This window comes from Anguilla rostrata, chromosome 2, assembly GCF_018555375.3.
Source record: "Anguilla rostrata isolate EN2019 chromosome 2, ASM1855537v3, whole genome shotgun sequence".
Lineage (NCBI taxonomy): Eukaryota > Metazoa > Chordata > Actinopteri > Anguilliformes > Anguillidae > Anguilla > Anguilla rostrata.
The window spans coordinates 35,057,192-35,078,252 of NC_057934.1; the positions used below are offsets into that span (position 1 = coordinate 35,057,192).

Below are 21,061 nucleotides of genomic sequence, written 5' to 3' on the forward strand. Positions count from 1 at the left end.
TTGGCAGTACGTCGAGAGCACATTACAGATCATACCAGGAATTGTTTAGGCCACTCCATAGCACTCAATCAACCTGCTAAGCCACAGGCTGGTGCCATTCGGCTTCTTCATATTTGAGTTAGTTTTTAGTTCTTAGTTTTTAGTTTTAGTATGATAGGAAAATTTAAATTCACATCAAGAGTTCAGCTAACAAACAGGCTGTGATAGTCCAATGGTATAGATGACCAATGTTCCGAAACAGACATTCACAACAAACTGACAATCCTGTGGATGAATTAAGAGTGTGTTTCCCAGCTTAACTTTACTTTAGGTAGAGTGCCAAACCCAAAAATGTCAAGTAACTCAAGAAAAGCCCAATACAAAAGTGGTGCATTGATTTTGTGTATTAGCTTTTCTCATGTTTCAGTAAGCCACATAATATAATTGCAAATATGAAGTCATTTGGTGCATTTTTTAATTTTATTTTTGGATGTGCTACCTCATTACTCTTTTTTTTTAGGTACTTCAGCTTTCTGAAGCAAACTGACAATGTCTGGTACCCCTCCAAACTAGTTAGGCCCCCAAATCTGCAAGCTCTTCCAAAACATTAGCTGTTAGCACTCATCAGCGTATGTGCACAAACCTAATGGGCACAAATATAAAGCAGAATCTCTATATTATTGTAAATGTGTTTAAATTAATCTCCTTAGCCCTGAGGGCTAAGAAGTACCATTTTCATTTCCCAAGAAGATTATTTTTAAATTGTAGATTACACTTGCTGTGTGTACATGAATGTGGAAAGTGGTAAAGACCCATACAAAGGTCATGCTCTCCAATGGTTTCTCTATTCACTCCATCTGATTTCTTCTGACCCTATGAAATGATTCAGGATCAGCTTATCTGACCAGACCCAACATCTATTCTGAAAAAAGTTTCAAATGATTCTGGGTCAGGTCAGTCTTATCTATGGCCCCATTATCCACATTATGCACGGAATATTTTGCACTTAGAAATCCTGCCCCTTTCATCACGGTAATTCAATTACTGTTAAACACTGACAGCAAATTAAGCTTCCTGAAATCTAAACAGACAATCCAATTCCACCATCTCTAATATAGGCCAACTGCAGGCAGCAAATCCCAAAGAGATTGCCTCTCAGCTCCCTATGCTGTGATTGGTCACTGCTGACCTGTAAGTGCAAGCAGGAGGACATCTGCTTTTCACCCTGCCCCGTCGCCTGCGTTCTGGCGTGCCAGCACACTTGATCAGGCGCCCTGTTACACAGCTGGCATAAATCACTGCTACATTCAGCGATCTGGCTCATTCCCCTTGCTCTGCAAGCCACAGCTCACTCTGAAGCATGCGCGTTCTACTGGAGAGCAGCTGGATGAAGTTTGGTCCGGCTGGTAGGGGTACCTATGACTGGGTGACAGGGGCACCACCTCCTTCCGTGGAGAAACAATTGCAAGTGAGTATTAATCCTTGTGGTCAAGAGTCTGATTTTCCCTGAAAAATTCAGGCTAGAGATTATTATTCCTTACTGCTTGATTATATTTATGCTTAGGTTGGTTTGGAAATGTTACCTTTGAAACAATTGCATTCAAAACTGCTGTTTGGTAGTGTAAAAATGCTACAGATTCATGTTGTCATCATAGAAGTGCTTGTTTTAAAAATGATCAATTTAGAGGGTGATTTCCTAATTTCTCCGACACCCACACCTTTTACTGCTGTAATTTTTAGAATTATATTAAATTTATGCTATATGAATACACAAAACTGCATACCAAATTGAATTGTTCTCTACATCTTATTGACAAAACAGAGAACTGTCAGCAACTCCTGCTGTAATAGTTACTGGCATTGTCTTGGTAGCTTATTCGCATGCTATTCACATCACATGCTAGAATTCACAGTGGTTTTAGAGGTGTAGGCAAAGGCAAATGTTCTCAATTATCACTGGTACACCATGTACATGTAAATGGATATAAAGGAAAAACAATTACACTGTACTAGACTAAGGGCTTTTGAACTGCAGTAGACATCTCTAGTCACATTACTGCCAGGTAAAAAGTTTTCAGTTAGAGCTTAGAAGGCACAGCATTGTATGATTTCATTTCGTAAAAATTGAAGGAACATTATCCAATTATTATAAAATGTATAATAATCATGAACTCCGGCAGGGTGAAATCTATGTCCAAGCTTGAGCTTTCCTGGTGTTATTTGTCTCATTGCAGTCCACGGACTGTGCATTCTTGAGTGATGTTAGGGATTTCTGACAGTTTTCATTATAAAAAGAATGCTTTCCGATAATCCTTCTCAGGTCTCAAAGCACACTTTGCTATATTACTTTGCATTATAGTAGGAATTTCGAGTTTTTAGAGGCAAAAAGATCAGTGGATATAAACACCCACACATTTCAAATGAGTTCACAGTCCATTATATTAGTGTGCTGGCAGATTCAGGTTGAATTGACAGTTCATAGGAAAACAGCCTAATCTGAAGACTGACTGCTTTTATGTCGAGCTGCAAGACCATGTGTATCCTCATAAAGCTTTATAAATTTGTTTTGGCTTTGGTGGATTAAACATAGGTTTGTTTTTCTAAAACCGCTGTTCCTCTAAAGGATATGATAATGCACTAGATTTGCTAAATTCTTGAAACCCAACAAAAAATATTAGATAATATCTATAGCATGAGCATGCTAACTGAGCTGTCTCTCTATGAATGGCTGCAGACAGAAGCAATGTTAGCTTTGCTAATTAGTGACTGAAATACACCTTCCAGAATCTCCAAAACCTGAGTTATTTTAACTTGCATCTTGTAATGAGAAGAAACAACAGGAAACTAAGGTCTTAGTCTTAGAGGCCCCAACTCACGCTTGTATTTCTGCCACAAATTAGCAGGGCAAACGTTGCTTCCATCTGCAGCCATTCATAGTAGAAGCATAGTTAGCATGCAGCCCATAGATAGAGCCTAATATTTTTATAATGGACATGCAGGAATTAAATTGGCATCGATCTTATTGTCTAACTATGTTTAAGATAGTGAGTTGGACTAATAATAGCCAATTCAGTTTTTGAATTTCTTAAATCATGATATTACATGGAACAGAATTAGACCAAGGAATAACACTGGCTTTTAGTGATGTTATAACACCAGCTTTTCACTTTCGTTGCCAGGGTTACCACTGGAATGAGCTATCCCCCGATGAGGGAACCAAGTCTGAGATAATTGCCTATATCATCCTCCCTACTGCCTCACTCCTCTTTATTGGCTTCTTGGCCTTCCTAGCCTACAGGAAGTTCTCTCACAGTAAGCTGGCCCTGGCAAATGTCATTGCACTGGATATGAATGATGCAGAGGGCAATGCTGAGTTTCTGTCTTCTCTGAACTGCGACGCTGAGCAGTTCTCCCGCTCCAGCTCGGACACGTCGGACGGCGTCTTCCTCATGGTCTACCTACCGCCCCCATATGAGGAGACCCTCACTAAGATCACTCGAGCTACCAGCTCCTCCAGCGCCAAGGACATGGAGTCCATGAAGATGGAAGACCTGGAGGCCAGGCTGTGTCCAGAGACCAATTCAAGTGGCTGCTACGTGTAACAATGACAAGTCAGGGTGTGGAGGGATAGTTTCTACCTACAACTAAATATTTAATCAGACAGAGGAAAATGTGGCAGCTAAAATGGCTTTTGTGGATCTGCATATTAAATCATCTACTCTTGCGGTTTCTTCTTCCAGGGTGCTTACTAGACACCTGTTGCATTTTGTGGAACAGACAGTGCTTGGTGACTGTAAAGCGACACTCCCATTAATCATGTGTTTGTTGCCATGCCTTGTACAGGATCTGGCCACCTATGGCATCAATCCACTCACATGTATAGTGTTGATATGTTTTCATTGGTCTTTCTTGATAAAATCACTGTGTTCATCTTAGTAGCACTGGCACATGGTTTTGAGACAGGTCTCATGAAGAGTATCAAGAGGAAGAGCAATTTTTTTCCAGTGTATCAGTGCTTTATTTTCTTTGGTTTCCAGTTGTGTAGAAATATAGGGTATTAACCCTGTTGAACCCAGCCACACATAAAAGAAAGGAAATAGCTCAAAAATAACATGTTGGTTTAAGGATTTATTTTAATTTGGCCTTATAATTCATCCAGGTGTAAACAAAAACTTGCTAAAAAACAGCATATATTGTATATTCAAAGATTTGTTTTTTGCAGGATTAAAATAGACTTTTTATAATATGCTTCAATCCATTTTGACAAAATATATTGTATAAATTTGTTTTTTTTTTGTGACATTTCTTATAATAAAGAATTTCAAAGACACCTGTCATTTTGATTTTTAAAAGTCCACTTGATTGTGATTTCTGGGAGAGCTCGAACTGCACACAGTGGGACAATAAGCAATCAATGATTATAGCTACTTAAAATCAGTACATGTTTTGATCTATCTTATCTTCTTAAGGCAAAGATGAGTTTCTGAGCTTATTTCTGCCTTTTGAAGGTCTGGATAGATAAATGGAAAACAGCATAACCACTGGTAGTTTTTAAGAAAAGAATCAATAAACAGAAGTGACATGAGATTTTTAGACCATTTATACATGACAGAGTTCTCCCAGCTTCTACTGCCACATAACCTGACTGCCTACTTTCCTGATCCATCCCATGTAGTGATCTTCCAATTCAAGCTGTCGGCTATCAGCCTTTGTTAAATTCCTCCCTCTTTACTACCGCCTACACCATTTCCAATAATGCTTACAAGGAGATGGTCATGGAGATTTTCCTATAACCTAAAAAAGATGCATTGTATTGTTAAGTGTCCTGACCATTAATATATATAAAATGAAGAAATCAGTACTCCTTGGATCCTCCCTGATCATTAATTTAGTAAGCACAGACCAGGAGAAGAGGGGGTGTCCTCTTCTTTCAGTAGATAAAATGTGCACATTTCTTTAAGTTAGCAGTCAGTTTTTAACATTTGGTTGGAAGTTGACATCTGAGTCTTGCATCTAGGTATGGTGGTCTACATTTCATCTCAGGTCTTTAGGAACATTCTGCTTTCTTTTGGTTTTAGAATTTTGGTCTTGGGATTACTTGGGGACAAACATGCTGTGGTGTGGTATGTTCTTTCATTCATGTGTGACTGTAACCTATCCTTGTCGGTAACATTTGTGGTTTTTTAAGGTAGTTGAACCTTAAAAACCTTTAAGGTATCACCACCCCGTCCCCTCACCACCGGAGTTCCCCAGGGCTCAGTCCTTGGTCCCCTTCTCTTCTCCATGTACACCAGATCCCTTGGCCCTGTAATATCTGCCCATGGCTTGTCCTATCATTCCTATGCCGACGACACGCAACTCTTTCTCTCCTTCTCCCCATCGGACACACAGGTCCCCGCCCGCATCTCCGCTTGCCTGAGGGACATACAGAGCTGGATGGACAATCACCACCTGAAGCTCAACCCGGGAAAGACGGAGCTAATCTTTATTCCTGCTCTATCCTCTCCCCTCCTCGACTTTTCCATTTCCTTAGGGGACACCATAGTGACATCATCACCCTGCGCCAAGAATCTCGGAGTGATGATGGACAACAGGCTGTCCCTCTCCAACAACATTGCAGCAGTAACCCGGGCATGCAGATTTTTCCTATACAACATCCGCAGAATCCGCCCCTTTCTCACCACCTACTCAACCCAACTCCTGGTCCAAGCAATGGTTCTATCCCGCCTGGACTACTGCAACTCTCTTCTGGCTGGACTACCGGCATCTGCCACCAGACCCCTGCAGCTCATTCAGAATGCTGCGGCTCGTCTGGTCTTCAACCTCCCCAGACACTCCCACGTAACTCCCCTGCTCACTACCCTCCACTGGCTGCCTGTTACAGCTCGCATCAAATTCAAAACATTGGTTCTAGCATACCAGGCAGTCAAGGGATCAGCCCCAGCATACCTTCACAAGATATTCAAACCCTACGTGCCAGCCAGATCCCTCCGTTCTGCTACCTCAGGACGCCTAGCACCTCCCCCTCTTCGCACCTGCACTTCCAGAACACGTCTCCTGTCTGTTCTGGCCCCACGATGGTGGAATGACCTCCCTGTGGAGGTCAGAACAGCTGAGACTGTGACCCATTTCAAACGACGACTGAAGACCCACCTCTTCAGGCTGCACCTCTCCCCATCCCTCCCTTCCCCCCTGTAAATGACTAAACTTAGGGTTGTAACTAGGCAGCTGTTTAATAGGTGACATAGTTGATGCGCCAGTCTTAACGACTACTTGTATTTTAATTAATTTTTTTTCTCCATAGATTGCGTTGTTGCCGTTCTCGTTGTTAGTGTTAATCAGTTTAACCACCAGGGTCCAGGTTGAACTATGCGGTTGTTCCCTGTACTTGGACCGGTACTTCTCTCTAGGGGTTTCGTCATACTTGTTCCTGGTTATGGTTATACACTTTGTTGTACGTCGCTCTGGATAAGAGCGTCTGCCAAATGCCTGTAATGTAATGTAATGTAATGTAATGTAATGTAATGGATGTCCCCTACCTCGCAAATCAATCTTGAAAAATTTGTTGGAGAGGCTCTCTCATACTTATTATTAATAATAATAATAATAATAATAAGAAGAAGAAGAAGAAGAAGAAGAAGAAGAATAAAAAAATAATAATAATAGTCATAATAATACCGTGCCGTGTCTATGCAGTATCAGTTGTCAAATCCTTTCAGACTTCCCTGCAGAAATAAACTCCTTTGTCATGTTCTATTTAAACCGGAAAAGACGGAATGTTCTTCTCAATTTTCACTATTATACAGTTGCTTTCAAAGTTGGCATTTAAGCATAGCTTGCACACACATTTTTGAAAGAAAATACTCTTTATGTCCCAAAGCATTTCTACCTTTTCATTGTATATCCTTGCAGCAGTAGACAGTTTCACTTTACTTATGCTTTGTGTGAGTAGAAAACAAGACCAAATTACCCTTTGGATGACCTGCATTCTTGTTTGATGAAATTCAGCATTGTGGTTTGCATCATAATCTTAATAAGCAGGGCCGGACCAACAAAAGCAGCTGCTTAGGGTCCCCAAACTTCCAGGGGGCATCAAATATTCAAATATATATTTTTATAATGCTTGGTTGGGGGGCCCAAAATCAGATCCTGCTTAGGGCCTCTCAAAGGCTAGGATTGACATCTTTTTCAAGTACAGATAACTTTTAAAAAAGATGTATGATTTGATTTATTTAAAAATAAAAATGAAGCCTTATACCTGAAAATGACTTCTGGAACAGATTTTTACTTAGCTTGCTCAAGAAATAGAAAATATTTCAGGCGAAAGTCATCACCATGGTTCATTCCTGCCATGCACAAGATGCATCTCAAATACCGGCAGTGCATTTAAAACATGCAGCACCACAGAATTTTGCGACCTGAAGGGTAATTTTCAGCATGCTTTGTACTGGGTTATGATTGAAAAAGGTGTCTCACAGAAAGTGTTATATAATCATATATAATGGCATAGTGACCTTACGCCAACTTGATAAATGTATTTCACTGAGTGCTGTAGGTTTACTTGTAATAGCCCATATATCTCATTGTATGTAATTTCACCCCATACCATGTATCTGTTGGAATGTAAGCAAGAGGAGATAAACTCCAGCTGCAGCATAAATCAAGAGCATAAGAGGATTAAAGGACCTCTAGGCCCAAATGGTCAGTTTTGGTATGGATTTCCTGATCCTAACTTATGATTGGCTAATAAATTGAATCTTTGAACCTGGTGATTTAATTAATCTCATAAACTGGAACAACAGTTCCATGTCTCTGTAAACTATATAAACTCATGTTTTGGACTTTATATTTTTGAAGTCTGTACTTGTATCTTCCCGACCGGTAATTTTATTAAACTATAAAAGGAGCTCCTGACTCCATCATTTGTTATCTTTATCTTCAACACCATCAGTTTTGTTAAGAAATTCCAACATTTGTAAATATGGCCCTAGGTGTTTTCATGTGTATAAAAGTGTAGGACGAGTGATTTGTTTGTCATCTTGCTTTGTCATGTAGCCAACAGTACCCAGACAACAGGTAGCATTAATAATGGTTATAATGGAGCCTGCTGTGTTAACCACAGACCACAAAAAGTACAGTCTATTTTCACATCTATTTCTTATTCTACGGAGCAATCACAAGAAGATGCAAGATATAAGGTTTTATTTTCAAGGGACTGCAAGTATTATACTAATGGTTAACTGCCCAGCTAGCCAATACACAAGTACACTACATCGCTATTACAGACTAGTGATGTTAATCTGTAACAACTTGCTAACACAGTCAATTTTCCCACCTTTTGGTATGTGAAGAACCTGTGATGCAGCATGAAAATGAAAATATGGGGAGAAACATGAAAATGTAGAGTATGTGAAATAACAGCATATCCAAGGCTATGGTTACGTTAGTCACTTCATGAATTCCAAGATCCACTCACATCAGGCTATATTTGAGTTGTGTCTACATTTGACAGTTGAACGTGAGCAAAGCATCAGCATTATATACAGCCTAGAAGGTGTCTGGTGCCCTCTGCTGCATTCGCAAAGCGTATATAAGCGTCCAATCAAAAAGTGGCCTACAGTAGGCCACCTCGCCAAGGCTACGTTTACACAGGAGGACAACGGCTCAAGTCAGTGGACAAATACTGAGATTGCGTGCCTTTTGAGCCTGTGGGGGGAAATGTTGATACAGCCCATTCTTAGGGTGTTCATTGCAGACCTCTAAGGATGCTTAAGAAACAAATAGCTTGAATTATTCTGTCTCGTTTGCGTCCATTGCAGATGGTGATATGGCTGTGCCTGTGTGCTTGTTTACTTCAGGTTCGGTAACCAAACCCTCGTGTGCACAGTCGGGTTGTTTCAAGCGTCAACCGTGTTAACACTGGTATTGGATATGGGTCACTTTTAAAAGTAGATGAACAGGTGGTGAGAAAAATTGATCGTTTGGCTGGTCCAATCCCAGTGCTAACAAAACCCAATTTGTGCATGGCCAAACCTGTCACATAATGCAGCCTAGCAGCATCGGATGTTAGAAGTCACATAGAAATTGCATTGAAATGACTAGCGTAACCATAGCCCAGATAAAAACTGCATTATCCAAAAGTAAAATGGGGGGAGGCGAGGCATGCCCCCAGACCCCCCTACAGACGTGTTCATCTAACCCCCCCTCCCAATATACAGCCCAAATTATACCATTGGTGGTGGACATTCATTACATTAAAGAAATTGAATAAAATGAATATGTAGGTTCATCTAAAGCTTCAGATAATGGGCTTTGCTTCTCAGACACAGTTAGAGAAGAACTTAGACACTTTTTCACATGCCTTTGGAAACGTGGGCTTCCACCTGTAATAGAAATTAACATATGTAAATACTCCATAAACCAGTTTTAATAACATTACAGCTCAGTGGAGAAACCAAGAAGATGAACTAATAAAACTTGTTAAAAACATAATATCAATAAATGAAGAAGTTAAAAAATACCAGATATTTACAGTATTTACAGCATTTAAAAGTGTATGTGTATGTGTAATGGGTATGACATTCTGAGTAATTAAAAAAAAACTCAGCAGTGCAAATAGCTGTTGCTTTTTTCAAACTTACATGTCTTTGAAAAAACTCCTCCATTTTGAACCATTATCGTCATCCCCATCATCATCATCCTCATTTCTGTTTCAATAATATAACATTGCTGTTAGTAAATTATATACAAGACAAAAAAAATCTTTTTAGAGAAACTCTGAGGTAAAATTAGTATGAAATGTTTTTTTCTATTTTACAGAAATACTTGCGGCATTCTCAGGTGTCTACTCTGACCTGATGTTTTGATGAATTGTACTCACGTCTGATCACTCGAATCTGGTGTTAGAAGTGTCTTAAGGCAGGCAATGTCATCAGTGATATCATCATCAATAAGTTCTTGAATAAAAAAAACATTCATCCAAAACAAAAAAAAATATTATTAATTTTAATTGTACCATTTAAATTTCGTAAAAACAATGTATGGAGCAGCTGAAATTAGTACCACTCAAAATTGAAAGCATCCTATGTCACATTTTTTGCTTTAAACCATTTGTGGCAGGGGTGCCCAATCCTGTTCTTGGAGACCTACCGTCCTGTAGGTTTTCACTCCAACCCAAACCAAGCACACCTCATTCAACAGCCAGAGATTTCATTGAGCTGCTAATTAGTAGAATCAGGCGGGCCAAATTAGGGTTGAAATGAAAACCTACAGGATGGTAGATCTCCAGAAACAGGAATGGGCACCCCCTGATCTATAGAGTCAGCTTGCTCCAGAGAATGGTGTAATTTACAGGGAAAGTCCACTTACCGGCACAATCCATCTGGCAGATGTTGAGACTTGGGTTGGAGCCGTTGGTACAGGCCACTGTACCAGGCAGCTGAAAAAGCCCATACAGTGTTGTGATGGGAATGTCCTCCTCATGGCTTTCTGAACTATGAGCATCTGAAGATGCACTTTCCTGCCTGGATGACCCTCGACTTTTTGACCCCACAGAACTTTTCCCTCCCATTTCAAAATGGGACACAGCGCTGGTGTTGAAGCCAGTGTTCACCTCAACCTTGCAGACAACTGGAATAGACAGAAAGGGCATGAGTAAGATCAGAGCAAAGGACAGTGTAGTAATACATGAGATTAATATAGTCTGTATGTATGGGAAGTTATTCTTGCTCTGTCATGTTTTCCATGTATGAAAATGCACCATGGTTAGATCAAGTTGTTTATTTTCAATAGTAGCCTACTATTAAGCCATCCATCCTCACTTGATGTGGATTGCAAAACTTGTTACATACGTCTCTACCACGGACCTTCTCCACCCTAGCTCCCCAGTGGTGGAAGAAACTCCCTGTCCCTCTACAAACCACTCCCTCATTGTCCATTTTCCACCGTGGTCTGAAGACGCATCTCTTCACACTATACCTGAACTAACGAACTATCATCAGTTTGGGATCATTTCTATCACTATTCCCCTCTTTTATGCTACACATACCTCCTGTGCCACTCATGTTACAAGTACCTCCATCCAGCACTCATTGTGCCTTGTATCATTGTCTTATAGGTTATGTCAGAATAATGTTCACTGTGTGCACTGGATTTTAATATGTTCACAGCTATGAACAACTGTACAAAATGAGTATTGTACCTTATCGGACCTGTGTTTTGTAGTCATTATTTAATGATCAGATTGAGTCCTGACCTCAATCCGATCATTAAATAAAAATATTCACTTAAAATAAATGTGTAGCTATCATGCTTAACTCAGCAAAATGGGACTTGGTGAAAACTTTTGCAATGCACTATACACATGTAATATAAATGTATTTGTCATATTTATGTTACATACAGACCACACTGTAATTTATCATTAATTATTACAGTAATAGTGTAAATGTTCCTTTAGAGATATTTCATTAATAAAAACATAACCCTATACTATAACCATATTGAAATAAAATATTTAATATGTGTAAATCATAAAATCTATAATGTAGGCTTTTGTCAGGGTAGTCACATGGGTAGACAGAATTTTATGTCCCTCTAAGTAATCTAAAAGATCTACATTCAGGGTGAAACTTACTTTTTGCCAGCAGATTCTGTTTTGTAAGGCCATTTTCCCTGGAATTGTCGGGCAAGGGCAGGCCTGCCTCCTCTAGTTTCTTCTTCAGAGTGCATTTTGTGACACTCTGCCCCTCCGCATTGTTGATCACGAGGGCTGCCACAGTTGCTAGTGCCAGAATCTCTAATGCAGTTGCAGTCTTCATCTTCGTTCGTCCTGTCTTTTCTCCGGTGCAATGTGAGTTCTGGACTTCAGATCACACTTTTATGTGCTTTAGATGACATTTAGACTCAAAGAACACTTCCGTTTGGTATGATGCCATATTGATTCTAAGAATCAAACAAACTGGTACTGTTCACAGCATTAAGTCATCAAACTACTATAGTTGCATATCCTTTGTAAGTGTTTTGTTACCGATCATATCAGCACCAGATTCAGAATAATGCAACATTCATGAAATTGTATCATATCACATGATAAATTGATATTTGATCTTAGGGCGGGGGTGGAGTTTGGGGGCGGGGGTTCACACACACAGGTTATGACACAATATATGCAAGACTACAAATGACATTAACTAACAGGCTATTTAATAGAATATGTGTGCAAAGTTCAAAATGTGATACTGAGTTAACAACAATGCATAAAATGACACAAAAGGTAATTTGAGTTTTATTAAAAGCAAGGGAAAAAGTAACAGTAATCACACAGCAGGCCCTTTAAAATCCTTGGGAAAGAGCTTTTAGCTTTTAAAATGCTCAGACATTTGTCTTAAAACATGATTAAAATGCTAGTTTGAAGGCTTGCATGTTCATGAGGCAAATGGAGGAAGCTGTACTTTATAAATATGATGAGGCTCTCTGACCTGGGATGGCAAGATAATTACATTACAGGCATTTTAGCAGATGCTCTTATCCAGAGCCACTTTTAAATTGCATCCAATTAAACAGCTGGATATATACTGAAGGCAGGGTCCTACCAGGGAATCAAACCAGTGACCTTTAGATTACAAGGCCAACTCCTTACCCATTATATTACACTGCTGCCAGACAATCATGACTGGGATCACATATCCTTCAGAGAGTGTGAGCATGAATGTAATGCTGGCTGAAAAGCTGTCAGTTTTTGTTAATTTATTTTGCTTTTGTTGTTTTAATATTTTATTTTTACAGAGAACTCGTTAGGGGGATAGGCCTCAGTCGGTTGGCCCTTCGCCTTTGCTCAGCAGCTCCTCGACTCCTGCCGACACTGGCTGCAACCAAAGTGACACACTCCGGAAGAGATTGTGGAGCAGGTGGGACTGGGGTAGTTCATAATGGGGCTCCCGAAAGGGACCTCTGACTGGCTCCGGTGCCACCAACCAACCTCCCTAAGTGCGGCCATCCAGCTGGCAGAGAACCATCTGTCTGTCCGAGAGGACAGAGGGTAGAACTCTCCCAAAACCTGCCCTTTAAAAACCCCAGCCCCCCACCTCGTCCCACAAGGTCCCGACGCCACACATTTAACTTCCCCAGTCTCAGGCCAGGCAAGAAACTTCGGGGCAGGGCTGTTGGAGTTCCAGACGTGAGAGCCACATACAAAAGGATTATCCCTTAATAGAGATAATCATCACGAGACTGACTCCATCCGCCACCCAGCCCTCCCCTGCTCCAGCAGAGGTATCTCATACCTGTTAGTATGAAAGGGGATACAGTCCAGGCTTTGTTAGACTCTGGGTGCTCTCATACCCTGGTGCATACCCTGGCTACACTAATGACAGGCTCACTGAGGTGGACATTAGGTGTGCACAGGGATGTACATTATTATCCAGCTGCACAGATTGAATTTTAAATTGGTGGACAAAAATATAGTATGGTGGCTGGGGTTAGTGCCCGCACCCACCTTCTGCAAATTCTGGGACATGATTGGCAAGGGTTTCAGGAAATGGCAAGATGAAGATTGACAGAAGGAGTCTGACAAGGGTTATGTGTTCATTGTCCTTTCGCCTCAGCCCGGGGTGAGGTGGTCACAGATGATGGTGATTCCGGGGAGGGACCGTCTGGTGGACAATCTCTGGATCTATGTGAGGCAGAAATGACTGACAGAGTCGGGGGTATACTAGTGGTCCTTCCCTGCTCTCTTGAGTGACTGACTTCACCCTCAAACAGTCTCGGAATTAAATGTTGAGTCGCTGACTAAGTGATTAAAATTGATGGTAAACTTCTTGACCAGCAGAGGGCAGTGTCATACCCCTATTTCTGCATAATTAAAGACAACTTATATTGGTTAAGTCGGGACCCATATACACCACACAACTTTTAGTGCCAAAAAGCCATAGGAATATGGTTTCTCAGGTGGCTCACAACAATCCGATGGCAGGTAATTTGGGGAAGGACAAAACACCTAACCATATAATGGCTCAATTTTATTGCCCAGGCATACGGGGTGACATCCCCGATGGTGTGCGGAGTGCCTGGAGTGCCAAAAAGAAAATCCAGTGGCTATTCCAAAAGCTCCTTTACATCCGCTTCCTTTAATCGAGGTCCCCTTTGAAAGAGAATTAGCATGGACCTCTTCGGGTTATTAGAACAAAGTACCAAAGGCTACCATTTTGTGTTAGTCCTAGTGGATTACCCAACACGTTACCCAGAGGCAGTGCCCCTTCGCAATATATTGGTTAAGACTATTGCAGAGGCGCTATTTAACTTTTTCTTTTGGGTGGGAATCCCGAAAGATATTCTCACTGATCAAGGCACATCATTTATGTCACTGCCACTGAAAGACCTGTGCAAATTGTAGGATGTCAGGTCTATTCGAATTAGCGTTTACCAACCCTGACCTCAGATAGAGGACTGGGGGCAGTGTTGGCCCAGGAGTTGGATGGGGAGGAGCAACTGGTGCTCTACATCAGCTCAGCCCCAGGGAGTACCATCGAAAAGGAATGTCTCGCCATAAAATTGGCTGTGATGACTCTCTGGTACTACCTCCTGAGAAAGCCCTGCGTCCTCTTTTCAGATCATGCCCTCTCCAATGGCTGCACAAAATGAAGAACACCAGCTCCAGGATTACCAGGGAAGGATCAGCCAAGCCGAATGCACCCCAGCAGCATTCTGGCGGCAGAGGAGTGTAGCAGGGCTTGGTTTGTGAGGGCAATCAGAGGGCAAGAATCAGGGCACCATGCCTGCTGGTTAAGTACACGCACACCCAGAGATAACATTACCGATCAGACCAGGGTTTAAAGGTGTGTGTTCTTTTCCCAGTAGGAGACTGGGGATCACATATCCTTCAGAGAGAGTGAGCATGAAAGGGAAGTGGGCTGGAAAGCTGTCGGGTTTTTTTATTTATTGTGCCTTTGTTGTTTTAATTTCTTATGTTTACCTAGAACCTGTGAGGGGGGCAGGAGAAGCTTTTTTCGATTATTTAATTTTTCCACCCCCGTATTGTGAAATCTCTTTTTTTCTTCTCCAGCATTCAGATTTTGTAGGTCACTGGACCTGTCATGTAGGTGGCCTCATATGGCCCCTGCCATTATTCCAAAAACTTGCTGTCATGAGTAGGCAATAACAGCATCACCTGCTGGCCCAGCTTGAAGGTTCACTCTCTGTCACTGTGGTCATTCTATGTCTTGTGATTGTTTTGTACCCACTTCATGTTATCCTGCACCAGTGCATGTATGTGCTCCAGCCTCTCTCATCTCAATCAGATAATGCAGAACATTCTTAACCTCTTGATTCTGACCCTTCCCATACTTCTTGACTAGATCGAGTAGAGCTCTCACCTATCAAATTTATAGGCATTCAGAGGCATCCAGAAAGTCAGATGAAAGTTTATGCTGCTTCTCCCTCTCCACATAAGCTGATGTGTGGTGAGTGTTCAGGTGCAAAATGGCTTCCATGCTTCACCCAGGTAGGTGCTACACATTGGTGATGGTTGAGGAAAGTTTCCCCTTTCATCACTGTAAAGCACTTTGAGTGTGAGAAAAGCACTATAAATGCAAGGCATTACCTCAAAGAGAAGGTAGGGTAACCGCTGCCCCCAGTCAGCTCCTGCTTGAGAGATGAATTTGTGCAGCATATTCTTTAGGGTTTGAATCAACCTTTCAACCAACCTGTCTGTCTGGGGTTGATATGGGGTGGTCATTATGCCCTTATGCCCAAACACTTTGTATGCCTGTTTGAGAAACTGTGACAGAAAATTGTAAGTCTGATCTTTGAGAACTATTGCCATCTATTGCGCTTCTTACTCCTGCCCAGTGGTCCCACTTTGTCTATACCTATTCTCTCGTATTTGGTCACAATGATGGGTAAGGAGTGTAAATGAACATGTGCAATCCCTCTGCTTTAGTGTGGTGTGTGTGGTCAGGAGGCATAATAGATGTCCAGTGGCATCTTAGTGGCCTGAAGAGGCTTTCTGTAAAGTGGAACAGTATGGCTTATTGTGAACTAACTTTCCACAGTGATAAGTTGTAACCTCCTGCCTACTAGGCCTCTCTGGTTGTCTATGTGTTGGGTTTACTCTGGACAAGACTGTAGAGTGTAGAGAAAACAGAATACATGAAACATACAATAAGACTGAACAACTAGACAAATGAAAACCACTGGCTCAGGAGACACATAACCAATGTGTCCAGGGCTGGCCCATCCATTGGGCAACTCTGGGCGACCGCCCAGGGCGGCAGGTGGCGAGGGGCGGCACATGAGCGCCGACATAGCAGCCTAGTTTAGTGATGTGGGCTAGCATGTGCTGTGAACTCCATGTCAATTTTGTCCAATCATGAAATGTAACACATTGAAAGTTACTAATTGCGTTACTGTATATCTTTGAAAATACAAAATGGGGGCGGTGAAAACAGTCAGCCTGTTAGACAGCTAGCTAGCCATCTTAAACACATCTAAAGGGAAAAAATGAAGAGACAAGCTATCTAGCAGTGAATTTCGGAAAAATAACTTTTTATTTTCCTACGTCGTCTGTGTTATCTTATCACACGAACTCCAGCAGCATAGCTGAATGATTGAGTGATTAACGTAACGTCTCATAACGTTTTCATAGTAATGTCTGCTCTTTGGCTCTTGTGCTTGTAACTTGCTCGTAACATAGAAATGAAGTAACCCAGTTTGTGTAATAAAGCCTATGAATGGTCGTATTTCTGTCGTCTACAGAACTGTCAATGCTGCTTTCACTTTCAATGGCATCAAGGAAGTTAATTTGACAGCATATGTGTATGGGTGATTAACAAAGATCCGTCATGGAGCTAGATAACATATTCAGTTTGCTGTAGGCATAGCGAACGTTAGCTAGGTCACTATCGGTATTGTTTACAGAGTCATGTATTTTGGGTTCTATGGAAACGGGGGGGGGGGGGGGGGGTGAAAATGTAATGCTTTTTTTTTTTTTTTTTTAAAGCTTTAAGTTAGTTCGGTTTTGTTGAGGTTGGGTTTTCTTTTCTTTTGTTATTGTCATTTCGGTTTCTTTTTTGTTTGAGCTGTCTCCCGTCCTGGCGGTAGCTGGCTAGCGGTCCCGGACGCTGCACTGGAGCCACAAGGAGCGAGCTGAGCCCGGACCGAGTTGGAAACGCGGTGGGATTCTGGGAGGAGCGGCACTGTGCAGAGCCGGACTGGTCCTGTGGCACTGGACACTGCGCTTCTCCGGCAAGGACCAACGCCGCGAGGGGAGACTCTAGACCAGCCCTGACGAGGGCGGAGGAACAGCGAGTCTCCCACTCTGTGAGACTGAAAAGCGCGGACCAGGACCGGAGCCGGCGCCGACTCGCTCTCCAGCAGCAGGGCGCAGCAGGGACTCGGCGTGGCAAACAGTGGGACGGCAATAACGTGCAGCGGACGGCAGAGTGGCCCAGCCGCCCAGCAGCCCAGAGACTGACGTGGACAGTGGGAGACAGTGGACCTTTGGGGTTTGAGTTTTTTTCTTTTTCTTTTTTTTTGTGGATGTAGAGTGGCCCAGCATCGAGGCGTGGGCCAACTACATCCTATCTTTAATTTTGATTATTATGTTGCCTGTGGTGTGTGTGTGGGAGTGTGAGGTGTGAGTGTGCGTGAGACCCCACCTGTGTTAGTGACTCCCCCTGTGAGACGGCAGGGTGAGGTCTCCCCCCTCCGGAGGCGGGGCTTAGGGCGCAGGGGGGCCAGAGTGGGTACACTGTTTTTCTGCTGAGTGTGGGCACGTGTGAGGGGAACCCCGGTGGCTTAAAAGTGTGTGGCGTGTGAGGGGTGTCGCTCCTACCTGCGTCGGGGCTCCACGGAAGGGAAATGGAGGGCCAGAGTGGGAGAGTGCTAAAGGAAGCCGGGGGGAAGAAGGAAGGGCAGGGTTGGTGTGAGATTGTGGCGTGCTCTTTTTTTATGAATTAACAATTAAATAAAGTTTCCCTTTTACCTGCCTTGTCCTGATCTCTTGGTGGTGGGTGGGTTCCTGGACAGGAAAAAAAAAAAAATTGTTAGGTGGCGGGAGGCAGCGCGGGCTGCTCCTGACTCCCGACACTTGCACAAGTAAAGATCACTGCAATGACACTGGGGGAGTTCTGGGACAAAGGTGAAAAAATCTTTCAGATTTTGCACGCAAATCAAAATGATGGGCTACTTTTTCCATTAGACAGTTCCATCAATTAAAAGGAAGGGGAGTAAAGTAATACACTTATAATAGTTGCTGGAGAATTAACAAATGTTTTAGCACATATAAACCTGTTACATGTACATATAAATTTTCAATTTCTAAATTAAAATTATTTTTTTTTGCCTTGTTCTTTATTCCATTTTTTAGTTTTGTTTTTAATTATTCATTTTTTTACTTTCCGCACAACATAATTTGGACCATTATTCATACGAGAAACATTAGCCAAGTAATACAGAAAGGCAAGCAGCACTGCCGTCTACAGTTATATTGCGGCAATTGCATGAAGGAATGCTTAATTAAATGAAAGTCTGGCTAGTTTAGCAATTGACTCACCAAATTGTATTGTAAAGGTTCCAGTGTAGCACAAAATGTTAAAAAAACAGTAATAATAAAAACCATTCCACGATTCTTCTCTTCGACACATTTAGAAACAACAGTACATGTCTACAACAAGCTAAAACACACATAAAACAATAAAGTAATGTCTTAAAAAGGCAACTTGACAAAAATAATTCCTCTGATTGATGGCTAAAGCTAAGTATTGTTAGGCTGGGTTAGTACTTGCATGGGAAACACCATTGCAGCTGGACGTGGTGTTGATGGGCCTGTGGGGGGGCAATCTTCTCTTTGTACCAAGCATAAAAACAATGCTCCAAAACAGTCACAGACGACTCGTATGTGGAGAAAAGGAGGGGATGAAGGGAGTGGATGAAAGGACAAAACGAGGAGGCGCAAAGAAAATTGTGATGTGTTTCTCCGTCATCAAAGGTGACGGCAAATATTGATGAAATAGCCATATCATGGTCATTATAATTTTCCAATGCCCATAAATAGTCCCATAGCCAATCACAGATCTTACACTCGGATCTTATCCACCCATTAGATCAAATTAAGCATTTCAAAGTATACAAACATGACAATTTACTGTAATTCCAGAATCCCCATGTGGCCGATATCTGAACATACAGAGCGCTAATTTACCTTGCTATGCTGTGACAGCCTACATTGCCAGTTCATTCCATCTCACATGGACTAATTCAGAAACATTTTCGTATATTAGTGAAATAGATCTCACCCCACTATTTCCAAACTTTCAGTGTGCAACAATGAAAAACAATATATTTCTCACCCGTAACATGGTGAAATAAAATCGTTCAGTATAATACATCCATTGATTTTTGAATGATAATTCATGTATATTCACACACTGAAATGGTATGCTTATTTTTGTTTAGCGTCATGGTCCTTTATCTAACATTCATCTACAAGCAAATAAATAAACCTTATAGCACATCTTAAATGACCAAATTTGCCCCTGGGATTATTGTTTAAGCAATTCACTCCTTCTCCACCATAGCTGAAGTCTGCTGAGCATTTTGCAACAAAGTATTTGGGGGGACACACTTTTGGTAGTCGAGATGAACCCCCACACACTTCGTAAAAACCTTTGAGATGAATGTGCCTCAAATATAAGTAGCAACAATCAACAGTAGTATTATACTGTAGCTACATTGACATTGGGGGTGAAGAGATGGTGGCTAGGAAATACTTTCAGGGGCTACATGAATGGCTCAGTAATTTTTCTAAGAATGGTAAAATTAGTAAATACATGTTTAAATACTATCATTGTGGGAACCATCTGAGAGCTGGCCTACTTGGTGGAGAGACAGACCTACAAAAATGCTTTTTGGGAGCATTTCACCAGTAGCACTTACAGACGACTGTCGGAAACACTTGAATTTTGATTTTGTGACTTTTGTTTGCTGGGTCTGTTGTTTAGTTGCCATAGCTGCACGGTGAGGGTGTTCAACATCTACCTGTATGTGACGTGTGCAGACTGTGTTGCTGCTAATGACAACACAGGAAGGGAAACCTGACAGCTGGCCAGCAGCAGAACCTTCCTACAGATCATTGCCAATATTGGTACCTGTTCTGGGAGAGCATATAGCAATCTGGTGGCTGTCTTTTCTGTGTTTTGGATATAAATAAATCGAGAAAAAATAAAGACAGCAGGCAGTAACAATCATCAAAATAGCAGTCCTTACCGATTGACTGAGCATGTTCGATAAGACCAAATAATCCTACATTTATATTACTGTGACAATGACAAAAAGAATACATACAAATGCATGAGGTGCTTTTTATAACCGATTTGAAGCAACAATCCACCGTATGTTATGAGGGAAATATGACATACAGGTATTCAAATAGAAGTCATGGAAATGGTAGAATTCATTGAAGGCCACATGGGGGCGCTACCATATAGAAACATGCTAACTGTCAAAACAGAGGAGGACAAGACTTACAGCTTATTAAAAAAAAATGATTACATAAGCTGTTAGACTTGTCCTCCATTATGTTTTTGAAGAAAGATGTTAATCATTAAATGAGACTCAGTATGATAGCGCTCAGGTGTGTTACTTTGCAAGTTAATTAGAAAAGCAGCACACAATGTACAACACTTGGGGATATTTTTTCCAACCTGCGAAATACTTTTTAAAAGATATATGTAACATGCTACAACTAAGGCCTGCGGATATGCCTAAGACAGGTATTTGAAAAGTACAAGTATTTGCTTAGTATATCGGCTGTACCATGGGATTATGAACTGCACTATTAATAGTATTATAGTATTACAAATGTAATGGAGTGTTGGGGTGTTTTTTTATTATTCAATTATTCAGTTTAAATGCTTTGCTCAGGCCAGGTACACTGTTCTACCCTGGATCTGCATGTTGCAGTCAGTTTTCTGCTGTCTAGCACCTTTCTGCCTTACCTTATCTGCCCCAAAACAACCATCTGCCCTAACTCCCAGTCTCACACAGTCTAACATGTCTTTGGTAAGTCCTACAGGTAAGAAAATGT

General features: G+C 41.5%; 2 protein-coding genes across 2 annotated transcripts; one reads left to right on the forward strand and one right to left on the reverse strand.

Annotated features, from left to right (window-relative positions):
* The first annotated feature begins 265 nt into the window (after positions 1–265).
* On the forward strand, positions 266–4,727 carry LOC135247863 (small integral membrane protein 28-like). The gene is made up of 2 exons (XM_064321780.1): positions 266–1,447; positions 3,159–4,727. Exons 1-2 carry the CDS (start codon positions 1,340–1,342, stop codon positions 3,579–3,581), a joined length of 531 nt encoding a protein of 176 aa, XP_064177850.1. The 5' UTR covers positions 266–1,339; the 3' UTR covers positions 3,582–4,727.
* Positions 4,728–8,446: 3,719 nt separating this feature from the next.
* Positions 8,447–12,055, reverse strand: LOC135249498 (sperm acrosome-associated protein 5-like). The gene is made up of 5 exons (XM_064325127.1): positions 11,615–12,055; positions 10,348–10,608; positions 9,860–9,935; positions 9,621–9,686; positions 8,447–9,362 (listed from the first exon to the last, which is right to left on the reverse strand). The coding sequence occupies exons 1-5, from the start codon at positions 11,796–11,798 to the stop codon at positions 9,299–9,301; spliced, it is 651 nt and encodes a 216-aa protein (XP_064181197.1). The 5' UTR covers positions 11,799–12,055; the 3' UTR covers positions 8,447–9,298.
* Positions 12,056–21,061: the final 9,006 nt, after the last annotated feature.